General features: G+C 44.6%; 2 protein-coding genes and 1 non-coding gene across 3 annotated transcripts; 2 read left to right on the top strand and 1 right to left on the bottom strand.

The window, feature by feature from the left end:
* Positions 1-3,516: 3,516 nt before the first annotated feature.
* On the top strand, positions 3,517-3,588 carry trnap-agg (transfer RNA proline (anticodon AGG)). The gene has a single exon. It is a non-coding gene; the product is annotated as a tRNA-Pro (tRNA).
* A 2,906-nt stretch (positions 3,589-6,494) lies between these two features.
* nudt15 (nudix (nucleoside diphosphate linked moiety X)-type motif 15) lies at positions 6,495-8,365 on the top strand. The gene is made up of 3 exons (XM_075477805.1): positions 6,495-6,732; positions 7,344-7,540; positions 7,608-8,365. Exons 1-3 carry the CDS (start codon positions 6,566-6,568, stop codon positions 7,715-7,717), a joined length of 474 nt encoding a protein of 157 aa, XP_075333920.1. The 5' UTR covers positions 6,495-6,565; the 3' UTR covers positions 7,718-8,365.
* Positions 8,366-8,496: 131 nt separating this feature from the next.
* Positions 8,497-13,376, bottom strand: cpo (carboxypeptidase O). The gene is made up of 7 exons (XM_075477804.1): positions 13,286-13,376; positions 13,098-13,202; positions 12,880-12,996; positions 12,519-12,609; positions 11,894-12,096; positions 9,647-9,731; positions 8,497-8,901 (listed from the first exon to the last, which is right to left on the bottom strand). Exons 1-7 carry the CDS (start codon positions 13,373-13,375, stop codon positions 8,645-8,647), a joined length of 948 nt encoding a protein of 315 aa, XP_075333919.1. The 5' UTR covers position 13,376; the 3' UTR covers positions 8,497-8,644.
* Between the last annotated feature and the right edge of the window lie 629 nt (positions 13,377-14,005).

Here is a 14,005-nt window from a genome sequence, read left to right as displayed (position 1 = left end):
CCAACCTGATGGTGATTAACATGCTCAAGGTCACAGTGATCTGGCTGAGTTGGGCAATGAAAACTGCAGCAGCCGCCTGGAAGAGGGCAGTTCCATCCTTGTTGACCTGGTTTGATGGGCAGCATGAAGCCGGTGAATCTTCTGTCGATGCGGTTCCGCTCCTCGCAGCAGCGGAAAGTCAGCGGCAGCGCGGAGGTACTTGGAGACACACGGGAAATAAATCAAAGAACAGAAAATCCCTCTGAAAATAACTGAAACTGGTAAAGTTTGAAGGTGAATACTGAAACAATTGGCACTGACGAATAGGGGTGTGTATTGGCAAGAATTGATTTCAAAGTAGTTATTATCAAAAGAAAATATGGTCTCTATACCTTCAAATGTCATAACACTTTTTCTGGCTGTTACCACATAGAAATTAGCATATACTCTCTCTATAATCAAATATGAAAGTGCTTGTAGGGTTCTTAAAATATTAACAAAAAATGTCAACTGTTATTGACAAAAATAAAGTACCAAGCCCTGCAACATCCACTTTTTCAGTGTAATCTCAATAAAGGAATTTACCCAGCTGCCTAAATAAATAAAAGCTTGCAGGACTCAACAAAATTAAATATGGTAAACAGTCTCAGATACTGGATTTTACATGTTGTTCCAGTTTGTATGTCTGTGCTTATTTTTTAATTTCAAGGTTTTTGTGGAGGAATACAAGCTGGTCCACATGCCCAGCTTTCAGAACGCTTCTCTGTGGATTCACAATGTCTCCAGCGGAAGAGAAAACTCTCCGCAGAGACGCTTGTTCCAGGAATACACAGGAAACATTTTGCTACTCTGAATAGCTGAGGGTACTCCTGTTCGTGGTCCCTCCACCAACTCAGAGGATTTCCTGTGAGAGGCAAGTGACGAATACAACCAGAAGAAGAAGTGACCTGGAAGACGAGAAAAACGCCGCCCTCAGAGCAGGATAAACGCCCCTGATGACAGGGACGGGGCTGCGTCTCACCATCGCAAAGTAGAGGAGCGGCAGAAGTACTGCTGCATGCAGGATGAGCCTGAAACACACCAAGCATCACCTCAAACATTAAAACCCGTTTCATAGGATGTCTACCACCTGCTTCCATGCTCAAACACCTCGGAGAGATATCTGCTGCCATGAAATACGAGTTTATCCGCGGTCGCTCTGATGGTCAGACAGCAGCCGGAGTGTTGAAGGTCAGAAGAACTCAACTTTGCACCTGAGTCAAAGTCTGAGTTTGAAGATCTGAGCTTTTATGAGCAGCTGAGACATGAAGAAACAGCAAAGTTAAATATGTCATTAGTTGATCCGTTTGAACCTTTATTTAACAAACACAAAACTAATCAAATATTTTCAGTCTCTTCACTGATAAACTATGAAAAGAGAAAGTATGGATTCAAATTTGATGCAGCAACACTCTGTAAAAGTTGTTCTGCAGTCACAGAAAGACAGAAAGTTTACAGAATCTACAGGAACAGCGTTCTGGAAGCTTCCAGCAGGTAACCTGCTGGTTGGAGAAGAATACTGTGCAAAGATTCAGGGAGTCCGGGGAAAGCTCAGCGTGGAAAGGCCGAGGACAGAAAGCCCTGCTGGATGAGCTGGGAGCCAGGCAGGAGAAACCGTCATCACGCCACCATGATCCATACAGCCACATGGGCTCAGGAGGAGCTGGGAGAACCATTTCCACTCATCACGGTCCAGAAATGTGAGCTGAAGCTGCAGCACACCAGGAGGAAGCCAGATATCAGCTCTGTGCAGGAACACGGCCCAGTTCTCTGGACACCAGCTCATCTCAGATGGACAGAAAGACAGTGGACATGTGTTCTGTGGGCAGATGAGTCCACGTTTCAGCTGCTTCTGGGAAAAACTGACATCCAGCAGAACTGGACAAGATCCCTTTAACAAGATCTGTTCATGAGCCCACAGCAGTCCTGCGCCGGCTGCATGGACGCTCACATTTCAGCCGAACGCCCCCACCACTCAAACCTGGTGCTGGATGAACGAGGAAGGACTCACCCGACGGGAACCACAGCCGTGAACTTTCCAATTTTGATGAAGATCTTCCACTCGCCAACGTCGACAACGTGGGTTACAGACACGAGCAGGAGTCCCAGCGGCATGTAGCTGAGGAGGAGAGAAGCCACCGAAACATTCTTAATCACCAACAGGATTCACTCCAGATAAAAATGACTCATATCGTTGGAAAAAAAGAACCTTCAACAAACATAAATGTTCAGTTCTACAGATCAAGATGTTCAACTTCACCCCACAACCAGTCTGAGGGAGTATCTGATGAGCTCATTCACGCCGGCGATGCCTCCCCTGACGATCAGTCCTCTTTCTTTCAAGCTGGAGATGGCCAGCCCAAACACCAACAGGCCGAGGACTTCGAAGCCATCCACCACATCCACACTCAGTCCGTATTCAGTGGCATTCTGAGGCAAAGTGAGGTACGCTACATCAGTTATCGCTGCCAGTGAGAGCTGAAAACATCCCCAGAGTGACGAGAGAAGGAGAGATTCACCGTTTCCAGGCTGGAATTTGAGATCGAAGGAACTGCAAACTCCATCCGAGTCGTCTTGTACTGAGAAACAAAAGAGATGCTCACATCAGTGTTCACGCTTCGGGTTCAGAAAGCAGGAAACTGCACCTGAAGGACAAACATACCTTTTTGAATAAAGCCAGAACCAGATTCGTTGGCATTATGTTTCTAAAGAAAGTCAAAGAGAGCCAAAAATAAAGTGTCAACCTGTAGAAATGTAGAAAAATGAAAGAAGCTGCAGATAGAGTGTGATGCAGCTGTCCTCTGACCTGAACAGATCCATGATGGAGTCCACGGTGACGAAGGGCTCCTTCTCCTCCTCAGCGTCCACCTCGCTGACAGGATAGGTGACGCCCGGCTTCACGAGCAGCATCAGACTCAGTCCTGCATGACACACAACATCAGGCATGCTGCAGCCTAAACCTCTTTTCTTCTTCTTTTGTCCAGTTTCCTCAAATGTTTTAAGGACACACTGCACACCATGCTGAGATATGCCAAGTTTTCAGCTAACAGCTCTTTGGGAATCACCTTGTTGCTGCAGAAATCCTGTTTTCTGTCTGTCAGACTGTGTTATCTTTGCTGTTTTTCACAGATGAAGCTAAAGAAATGGGAACAAATGATGTGTCTCTGTGACAGGCTGCTGGGAACAAAGTGCCTAAAGATCCAGTTTAAAATGGCTTCTTTTTATTTTTACTTTGATATTACTGGAAGTGGACCCTGGTCCAACTGGCCAATGTAAAAATCCAAGGGACAAGATAGTAATGTGTAATTCCATAAGAAATGATGATCAGGAGATGACTTGGTGTAAGGCGCAGCTGAGTGCAGATGTAATTTCCACCAGCAGAGGGTGCTGTTGGTCTACAGAACATGTAACGCTCCAGCTGCCACATCACCACGTTGCACAGTCCAACTCCAGCTTTCACCGAGACCCAAAATCATAAATGTAACCATGAATTATAGAGGCTCGTTGGTCTAGGGGTATGATTCTCGCTTAGGGTGCGAGAGGTCCCGGGTTCAAATCCCGGACGAGCCCTTTTAGCACCTCTGGGGGTCACCCTGATACAGCTGTGAGCTTCATAGTGAAGAATGGATGACATCACACAGTTACCTCTTCACAGGGGAACATCTGTATGTTTATTTTTTATACATGAAATAAATTCATAAAGGCTTTTGATTAGAAATATGTAACATGAAATAAAATATATAAAACAGAGAAAAAAGTCCTAATTTCTTTACAGATTTCCATTAAAGGGGAGCAGCTGCAGAGATTCACTGAAACGTGTTCAAACATGAACATAAACCCAGAATATAAGATAAAAATAGGAGTTTTGTTCAGTTCTGAGCATCTTTAAAGTGAATATCTGCTCTGAGCTCCTTTATCCTCCAACTCAGCCTGAACCCTCTCAGACGAGCTTTCTGTCCTTTCTTTAAGGAGTCTTCAGGAACAGTTCTCCAGGCTTCTTGAAGGACATCCCAAAGCTCTTCTTTGGATGTGGGCTGCCTTTTGTTCCGTTCTCTGCCAACATGATCCCACACTGCTTCAGTAATGTTGAGCTCCGGGCTCTGGGGAGGATTCATCCCTCCATCAGACCTGCTGCCACTGATTTTCAGCCCACTTCTTGTGTCCTTTGGCACAGCTCAGCCTTTTCTCCCTGTTTCCCTTCCTTAAGAACGGCTTCCTGACAGCCACCCTTCCATGGAGCCCATTTCTGATGAGGCTTGGGCCAACAGCAGATGGATCAGCTGAAGGTCCAGATGCATCTCTCAGCTCCTGTGTCAGGTCTTTGCTGGATTTTTTCCTCTTTCTTAAGGACATCACTTTCAGATCCTGTTCATCTGCTGTAGATAGTTCTTTAGGCCTGACACTTCTTCTTTTGTCCTCCACTGGTCCAGTTTCCTCAAATGTTTTAAGGACACACTGCACACCATGCTGAGATATGCCAAGTTTTCAGCTAACAGCTCTTTGGGAATCACCTTGTTGCTGCAGAAATCCTGTTTTCTGTCTGTCACACTGTGTTATCTTTGCTGTTTTTCACAGAATAGAATAGAATAGAAAAATACTTTATTTATCCCCCAATGGGGGAAATTCAAATTCATCAAGTAGCTCAACATTTTTTTTTTTCCATAAATGCAGCTAAAGAAATGGGAACAGATGATGTGTCTCTGTGACAGGCTGCTGGGAACAACGTGCCCCAAGTTTTTGTTACACAAACACAGGACAGAAATGATAAAGAAGATGCAGAAGAGTCACTGAAGTCTCACTACTTGGACCTTGATAAATGAGAAACAAATGCTTTGTTTGTTATGAATCCCAACAAAGCATGTTGGGATTCATAAAATGTTTTCATATTTCATCTAGAGCTGACCGTTTGCTCTCAGAGCCCCTCAGAGCAAAGTGATGTCGGGGCTCAAAGACCTCAAATCCCCTTTAATTCATCCAATTCTCAGAATCTCAGCACCTCCTGCAGCCCTTCTTTCTCTCATCCGTGCTTTCACTGTGAATGTGCTACAGATCTGAAACGCGGGAATATTGAAGTCCAAAGGCGTCCCTCGTTCATTCTGCGAGAATTTTTTCCGTAGCTCTTACGGTTTCCGAATGGGAAGCATCTGTTCTTAGAGGTTTTTTGGCTCTGAGAAGCCTGAGTTTCATATAATTAGTGTAGCAGCAGGTGGGGCAGCTTAACTGTCAGTTAAATGAGGGAGATTAATTACCATAGAAACAAGGCTATTAGTGGCCCAGCCAGTCCTTTGAAGTTTCAACAGCACAATTAACTGCTTTAAAGGGACAGTTCGCCTCTTTAAAGGGACAGTTCGCCGCTTTAAAGGGACAGTTCGCCTCTTTAAAGGGACAGTTCGCCTCTTTAAAGGGACAGTTCACCGCTTTAAAGGGACAGTTCGCCTCTTTAAAGGGACAGTTCGCCTCTTTAAAGGGACAGTTTGCCACTTTAAAGGGACAGTTCGCCTCTTTAAAGGGACAGTTCGCCGCTTTAAATTTTTAAATTTAAACGGCTTTGATGCCGTTTAGGCTTGAATGCTTCTTCTTTAGGCCTTGCGAACCATTCGTGAGCAGCCGTGATTGGTTGAGCGATAAGCACATTTTGGCAGGCTCCTTCTAAATTTCTTCTGAAATTTTCTAGTTTAACTTGAGATTCTTCTAGCTTGTTCTTGAGCTTCCAATGAAAGAATCAATCTCACAGCCTGAATAAGGCCGACTGGACTTCTTGGTTCCGAAAGTCTTCTTCAGTTCTAAACTGTTGGGGAGCAGCAGTATCAGGGTTACCCTGATCTGGATGCTACTTTACTGTGTGAATGATTTGTTTTAATAAAATAAATCAAAGTTCTGCATTTGATTTAAAAAAAATTATTTAGTTTGAGAAGCGATTTCTGGTGACCTTTTGAAACCTGAATAACAAATCACTTCTACATGAAAACCAATAGTTAACAGACACTAACAGACAACTTTTCCCAGTTTTACGGCTTCCCATGGGTGTTTTTATTAAAATCCACAAGTTACCTCACATGGTCCTATGCAGATATTTATAAGATAAAACTAAAGACACAAACTTAAAAACTACTGTCGGCATTGCGCAAATCCAGGAGCCAGCTATCAAAAATATACTCTGGTTTTTTTTTCGTTTTTGGCCAAATCTGTAAATACAACGTGTGTCTAACCAAAAGGTGGCAATCAAAGACCTTGTTCAGTGTCTGTGAGCCACATCTGGGTTAAACCCGTCTCTTTCAGGACAAAAGTTCGGCTGAATGGACCATTTAGTTTTGGAGAAGGAGAAGCGCTGTTTTCTGAGTCTATTCAAAATAAAGGAAGAATTGTCACTATATAAAGTGGTATCGACTGCTTGTGCTTAATTTATCATAATATTTCTAAAACAATCATTGAAAGCGCCTGAAATAAGCGCTTCGTTTCTCAAGCGTCTTTACGAACAAACGCGGAAGTACACAGAAGGGAATTCTCCCTCTTTGATAAGTAGCATCGGTGTGTGAGAAATTAGCTGATGTCCGAGGCCGTTCAGATGTTGGATAAACCGGTCAAACGTCCAGGGGTCGGTGTCGGGATCCTGGTGACGGACTCGGCCCACCCGGGCTGTGTTCTCATGGGGAAACGGAGGAGCGCGGTGGGCAGAGGAAGGTACCAGCTCCCCGGCGGTCATCTGGAGTTCGGGTAGGTGGGGAGCTAGCAGAGTCCATTCACAAATCTGACTCTGTATTCCTAATTTATTATGAATTTATGAACACTGTTTATATGCCGAAGTGTTCCGAAAATACCGAGACATGTTTTGAGCTGATAACCATATCTGAAGGTACAAGGTAAGTGTGCTAAAATGCTAATTAGCTGTTTTTTTAAACGTAGTTTGGTGTGGGGTATTTATAGCACCTTCAAGACTGTTAGAAAGTTTATGTCCCGCTAGCTCAAGAGTCCCGGGCACAAAAATATCATCATATCTGAAAGATTTTCATTTTGCTTTTTTTATTTTGTAGAAAAATAGCTGGCTTTGTGTATTAAAGATGATTCCATCAGTTTTTCTCTATAGTTCATCAGGTAATAAATGACGTATTTACATTTTTATGAGTCACATCTGCATTTTGTTAATTTTTTACAAAATAAAAAAGCTGAATGAACATCCTCCAGCTGTGGTGATTCCATAGTTTTTGCCCGAGGTCGTATTATTATCCTCAGTGTACAGAACAAAGAGTTTGAGCTGTTCTGACAGGTGAGGAAGTCTTGGATGTGATGCTCTGATGAATATGACCCTGACTTCATGTCGTTGAAAGAGAGACGTGGGAGGAATGTGCTCGCAGAGAGGTGCTGGAGGAAGCCGGAGTGCATCTGACGAATGTCCGCTTTGCTTCAGTGGTGAACTCCATCAAACTGGATGAGCAGTACCACTATGTGACCATAATCATGCAAGCAGAGCTGGACAGGAGCCAGTCAGGGGAGCCAGAGAACCTGGAGCCAGAGAAGAACGAAGGTACCTGCAGTTCTTTTAGTCTTTTAGTCCATCCGAGCTGATAACCAGCTCTCCTCTTCTTTCTCAGGCTGGACGTGGACACGCTGGGATGAGTTTCCTCCAGAGCAGCAGCTCTTCCTGCCGCTCGCCGGTCTGAGGCAACAAGGCTTCCAGCCATTCAGGAACACAGACACCTGAATCTCACCCACAGGGAAGAACAAGAAGAAAAAACCCAGACAACCTCTGCCTTTAGCTCAAGCATCACATTTCCAGCTCCAGAACGTATCAGGACTTCTGCTCCAACATTAAAAAACGTGTTTTTATTGGACGAACTCCAGACATTCAGATCAGCAGCTGTGATTTTATCCGATTAATGCAACAAATAAAGTCCAGTTTGGAGGAAGTAAACAGTCAGACAGGATGTTTAGCTGTATGTCAGGATATTTAAGGAAAGATTCATTGGCCACAATATGACATTCATGCTTGTTTCTTTAAATGTATGAACATTTCATAACATTCAAACACTTTTTAGTTGCAGTGGTTTCATTCAAATATACATTATCATCCATTCAATGGATCTAATTCATTATAAAGTATGAGGACAAAGATCTATCCTCACATCTCCTGAGGATAGATGAAAATGCTTTTTCTAAATGTAAATGCTGGTGCTGCTGATAGCAGGAGGACTGCAGTGGATGCACTGGAAAAAATGCCCCTCCAAAAATAAGTAAGAAAAACAACAAATAAAAGACGTTTTCGCTTGAAATAAGCAAAAAAATCTGCCAATGGAACTAGTGAAAATCGGCTTGTCAAGATTTCTTGAAATAAGATGTGATATTTAGGACTTTTGAGATAAAAGTGATCTTGAAATTAGCTTAAAAACCTCTTCAAATGTCAAAAAAAGCTTGTTTCACATGAAATCCGACTCAAAACAATTTGTTTTCAAGACTTTTTCATTTAACAAGATATTCCAGATGTATTGTCTTCAAACAAGTCCCTATATCTGGCTGAAATAGTACTTGTTAGGCAGTTGTGTCTTATATTAAGTGTAATGAGATATTTTGACTAGAAATGAGACAAATATACTTGGTAAGACTTTGATTTTTTTTACAGTGTGGGGCCTTCTCACATCTGGGTGACCCCCACTGCTAACAGCACGGCCCAAAGGCTGGCGGCGGCGGTGGCCACAGCGCTGTTGAAGGTCTTGTCGTGGGCATAGGTGATGATGTGCAGCGCTCCGCTGTAGGCCTCCTCGCAGGTGGGCTGGATCTGATCCTCAGGAAGCACGAAGCCGAAGGTCCCATTGTCTCGCAGCTCAAATGTGTAGGTCAAAGGGATCCCCAGCATCCGAGCCCAGTCTCTGGAGGAGCCGGAGTTGGGGTCTGAGGAAAGGGTTTAACAGGTTAACGACAATCATTCAAACCTAACATTTAAAGGGATAGTTCGCCTCTTTCGACATGAAGCTGTATGACATCCCATATTAGCAATATCATTTATGAACATTTTCTTACCCCTGCTGCGTCCTGTGAGCCGAGTTCCAGCCGAGTTTTGGTGTTGATGAAAGTAGTCCGGCTAGTTGGCTGGGGTTTAAAAAATAAAGCGTTTTGCTTCTCAAAACAATATGCGTTCAAAAGAGTAATACATTTGCATCACAAAATCATTCTCCAGGAAAAAGTCAGAACTCACAATCACTTGGCGCTATTTTCTCTCCCTTCGTATCACTGCCTGCTGTGTAGCTCGAGCAGCAAACACTAACAGGCGCAGCAGGCAGTGATACGGGAGAGAAAATAGCGCCAAGCGATTGTGAGGTCTGACTTTTTCCTGGAGAACGATTTTGTGATGCAAATGTTTTACTCTTTTGAACACATATTGTTTTGAGAAGCAAAACGCTTTATTTTTTAAACCCCAGCCAACTAGCCGGACTACCTTCGTCAACGCCAAAACGAGGCTGGAACTCGGCTCACAGGACGCAGCAGGGGGTAAGAAAATGTTCATAAATGATGTTGCTGATATGGGATGTCATACAGCTTCATGTCAAAAGAGGCGAACTATCCCTTTAAAGATATCCAAGTGACACAAAGACTCAGTTAGCAGCCGGGTGTGATCGGCCGGGATGAGCACACGTACATAAAATATCCGGTGAGCTTCCCACTCTGTAACTTTTCCCATGGACCTGGTGAATGGCGTCAGCTGCACTTAATCCCACCTTCATCTGAGGAATCAGAAAACAGCTTTTATAATAATAATAATGGCTAAACTGTAAAGAACAGCACGCCGGGTACAGGGTGAAGCGCCGTGGAGCTTCATCAGTATTCGCCGCTCCACCCTGACATAAGATGGCAAAGTGAGCAGAATATTCAGCTCACTTGTGATGAGAGCGTGAGCGCGCCCTCAGGAAGTGTGACACCAGTTTGGATCTGTGGCCTGAGCTCTGCGGTGGGGGAGTGTGACACCAGTTTGGATCTGTGGCCTGAGCTCTGCGGTGGGGGAGTGTGACACCAGTTTGGATCTGTGGCCTGAGCTCTGCGGTGGGGGAGTGTGACACCAGTTTGGATATGTGGCCTGAGCTCTGCGGTGGGGGAGTGTGACACCAGTTTGGATCTGTGGCCTGAGCTCTGCGGTGGGGGAGTGTGACACCAGTTTGGATCTGTGGCCTGAGCTCTGCGGTGGGGGATGTGACACCAGTTTGGATCTGTGGCCTGAGCTCTGCGGTGGGGGAGTGTGACACCAGTTTGGATATGTGGCCTGAGCTCTGCGGTGGGGGAGTGTGACACCAGTTTGGATCTGTGGCCTGAGCTCTGCGGTGGGGGAGTGTGACACCAGTTTGGATCTGTGGCCTGAGCTCTGCAGTGGGGGAGTGTGACACCAGTTTGGATATGTGGCCTGAGCTCTGCAGTGGGGGAGTGTGACATCAGTTTGGATATGTGGCCTGAGCTCTGCAGTGGGGGATGTGACACCAGTTTGGATATGTGGCCTGAGCTCTGCAGTGGGGGAGTGTGACACCAGTTTGGATATGTTGCACTAGCTCTGAGTGTGAGAACGCAGTGAGGAACGCTGCAGCCTGGTTTCAGCCACACTGCTTCCAGAGAGGCCAGACCGAGCAGATCATTAACGTGTGAATTTGAAATGGCTCGCTGTGCATTTACAGTAAATATTACAGTAAATCAGTAAAAGTTCCCGCTAACTAAAGCTCATATTTTCCCTCTTTGCTCAGGCCCTGATCCCCTCACAACAGAGTTTGTGTTATTTTGGTGACATAAATCGATGTACCTTAAGTTTACATCAGTCCAACTGTCTACAGAGACTTTACACAGTTTAAAATGTGCATCATAAACTGTGTAAATATAGGCGTTGACTTCTTTGGCTCTGAGGGCTCCCTGAGGTTCCTGCCTGGAGGAAAACATCCTCTCTGAGTCTTCTTCTCCTGTTGCCTCCGCGCCCTGAAGCGCCCTTATCCTCATTCTTGTTTACGTTTTACGTTTTATCCCATATCTTTTTTGGTTGTTTATGATATTTAGTATTGTTTGAGTTAATTTGGGTATTTAACTATGCTTTTATTTTGAAGGCACTGGTTAGCTGGAGCGCACTGGGAGAGTTTACTTATGGGCAGGCAGTCACAGGTGAGCCTGATGGTTTTTTACCAGGGCAGGAGGGAGAAAGGCCCATTGTTCTTTGTTCGTTTGCTTGGTTTGAACAATAAACCTAAAGAAACTTCATTTTTTCGCCTGGACTCATTTTTTCTGCGTAAATTCACTCCCCAGGTGTCTCAGTGGCCGTTTGATTTGATTTAGTTTATCATGGTTTTGACATTCTCTAGTTTTTTATTATTGACTATTATTGATTATTGTTGTAAATACATGCCACCCACTGCTTAACTTTCACATTTCAGCTGGATTTTTCTTAGTTTTAAGTGCAGAACTATCGTTAATATCTGATTTATTTGGACTGTCGGGGACACTTTTCCACCAGTGAAAGAAGACTCAACAGAGTGTTTTAAAGTCTTTAACCAATCCTGCTCCAGGATTAGTCACCGTCTTTGATCGCCTGATGAAACTGATCATCCTGCCTGCCTCAGGAACAACGGTGCGGAGGAAAAGGGCGGCCACACATCATCCTGTTCTGCACACAGTAATTCTCTGTGGAAGTTATCATGAGACTCGTGTTTCACAGCCTCTTCTGCTGATAGCTGACTGCTCCTGGTTGCTCAGTCTGTTGCTGACACCTTCCACACTGTGATGCATTCATAACGCATTTAGCTCTACATCTCAAACCCCTGATATAAACATTAAGAAGGTCTTCATGTCTGCATGAACACTCATTGCAACACACAGGGAAACATCAAGTACAATAGAAACGAGTAAAGGCTGTAAATACCAGCTCGTCGTAGTTGGAGGCGGTGAAGTTTGGGTGTCCGTAGGGAACCAGGAGCAGCTGGCCGTAGGAGTGAATGGTGAGAAAACACAGGAAGTCGTCCTTACGGCTTCCTACAAAGTAAGTTACGGCCTGAGCCTCGGGCTCGGAGATGGGCCGGCTCCCGCAGTAGATGTTTGAGCTGCAGTTAAACGACACTCCGATTGCTGCAAAAGTGGCCAAAAAAGAAGACTCAGATACAGGAGAACACCACTCGCATACCACAGAGGAGCCAATTTAGCTTGTTTTACAGCTCCATGTCCAAATTGCAAATTTCTGAACCTGTTTTCATCTTTACTTCTGAGAGACTCTGCCTCTCTAAGGTGCTCTTTTTATACCCATACTGTCACTGGCCTGTTGTTAATCAACCTAATTAGTTACAGCGTGTTCTTCCAGCTGTTTCCTCTCAGTTCCACTGACTTTTCCAGCCTTTTTTCAGACTCAGGATGAGCTCATAGTTTTAATCACATAGTAAAATGTTTTCTGCGTTCTTTTGTAGATAAAGATTGGTGAGATTTAGAATTGTTTTTTCCATTTTACACAATGTCCCAGCTGTAATCTCTGCAAAGATGAAGGCAACAACACTCACTGCCCCAGTTGGCATCAAAGTTGCGGTTGAGATCGGTGCCGTAACAGTCGCCCGAGGGTCCCGGTGACCTGTTCTTCCTCCACAGTCGAGTCTGAACAGGTCAGAACAAACTAAATTCACTCATGCATTAAATGGCCACTTGATATATCGGCAGCACATCTCATCTCTCTGTAAATTAAATATTTTTCTCCGTGAAACGCGTGGAGCATCGGATATAATCTTCCTTGGTGATTGAACTACAGCTTATTCTGATTTAAGAGCCATTCTGGTAATAACCGCTGATCCTCTCATATCCTGTTCATCTGCGGTTCGAGAGAGCTTCCAGTAATTTGATAAACATCCATCAAATACAAGCACTGACTGAGTCGTCCTTCCAGGAGAAGATGTAGCCGTCTATGTTGAGCACGGGCGTGACGTAGAAGTCCATGTTCTTCAGCATCATTTCCATCTTTTCGTCCGTTTTGTACGTTTGTAGAAGCTGGTTTGAAACAACCGACAAAGACGTCAGGAACAGATTTAATACAGGAAGATGTGAAGGTGTGTTTCTCCCCTTCCTTTCATCAGTTGCAGGTGTCTTACCTGTCTGACAAAGTACTGACAGAAGGCTGGAGCGATCCATTCCCTGGCATGAATACCACAGTCCATCCACACGGCTTTCTTTTTCTTCTCAGAGCTGAAGCCAATCTGGTGAAAACAAATTCAAACCCACTGAATCACCAAGACTCACCAGCATCCTTCAGGTGTTTTTTCTCTGGAGTTTGGATCACCTTCAGCAAGCTGATGGTCCTCTTCTCGTACGTCTGCCCGTACTCCACCAGGGTGACGACCTCGGGGTGATCCTTCACCATCTGAGCCATCCAGCCACTGATCTGTAAGACGGAGCATCGTTATCACGTGCACGTGTGTTGGTGTCTGTGAGGCTCGGACGGTCGGACCCTCTCACCTCCTCCATGGGATGGTATTTGTTGTAATCGTACTCGGCTCTGTCGCACACACAACACAGCACATGTGAGCAGTTTTTACAGTAGTTAATCGTAGGATTTTATCAATCTGTGATACCTGAGGTGGAAAGTATCTGAAAACTGGGTAGATTTGAATAAGTAATAAAAGTTACAGCGACCTTATAACGTCCTAAAGCTGTTGTCTGGATCCATTATGGGTTCACATGATGAAAAAATGCTTTAAATGTGGATGCAGTATGGATAAAACTCACCTCTCCATCATTGCTGCTCCCACAGTGAAGAGCAGCACCATGAGGTTGAGTCCCACAAAGTTTAGCATTGTTGCTTCTTAAAACTAACCCGGTAACCGGTTTGTGTGCTGCACTCAGCCTCACTGGTCTCAGGAAAGCTGTACTTACAGCATATGAGCGTCTGATAGGGACACACCTTTGCCTCCGCTACAGAGTACTGCCAGCACGTGCTTTCAACTTCTTGGTTAATGTTTCATCTGCTGACTGCTTTGATTACTTTACACTCTTTAAAGTA

The sequence above is a fragment of the Odontesthes bonariensis genome, chromosome 11 (assembly GCF_027942865.1).
Source record: "Odontesthes bonariensis isolate fOdoBon6 chromosome 11, fOdoBon6.hap1, whole genome shotgun sequence".
NCBI classification, from domain to species: Eukaryota; Metazoa; Chordata; class Actinopteri; order Atheriniformes; family Atherinopsidae; genus Odontesthes; species Odontesthes bonariensis.
Note: the sequence above shows the minus strand (reverse complement) of the source record. Positions and strands in the feature narration are given on the sequence as shown.

Coding starts and splice junctions, on each gene's coding strand:
- cpo (XM_075477804.1), bottom strand. CDS start 13,375: ATGGCTCAGATGGTGAAGGATCACCCCGAGGTCGTCACCCTGGTGGAG. Junction 12,997..13,097: donor GTCAGTACTTTGTCAGACAG/GTAAGACACCTG, acceptor GTTTCAAACCAG/CTTCTACAAACGTACAAAAC. Junction 8,902..9,646: donor AAGCTCACCGGATATTTTAT/GTACGTGTGCTC, acceptor CCCTTTCCTCAG/ACCCCAACTCCGGCTCCTCC.
- nudt15 (XM_075477805.1), top strand. CDS start 6,566: ATGTCCGAGGCCGTTCAGATGTTGGATAAACCGGTCAAACGTCCAGGG. Junction 6,733..7,343: donor GGCGGTCATCTGGAGTTCGG/GTAGGTGGGGAG, acceptor TGTCGTTGAAAG/AGAGACGTGGGAGGAATGTG. Junction 7,541..7,607: donor GGAGCCAGAGAAGAACGAAG/GTACCTGCAGTT, acceptor CTTCTTTCTCAG/GCTGGACGTGGACACGCTGG.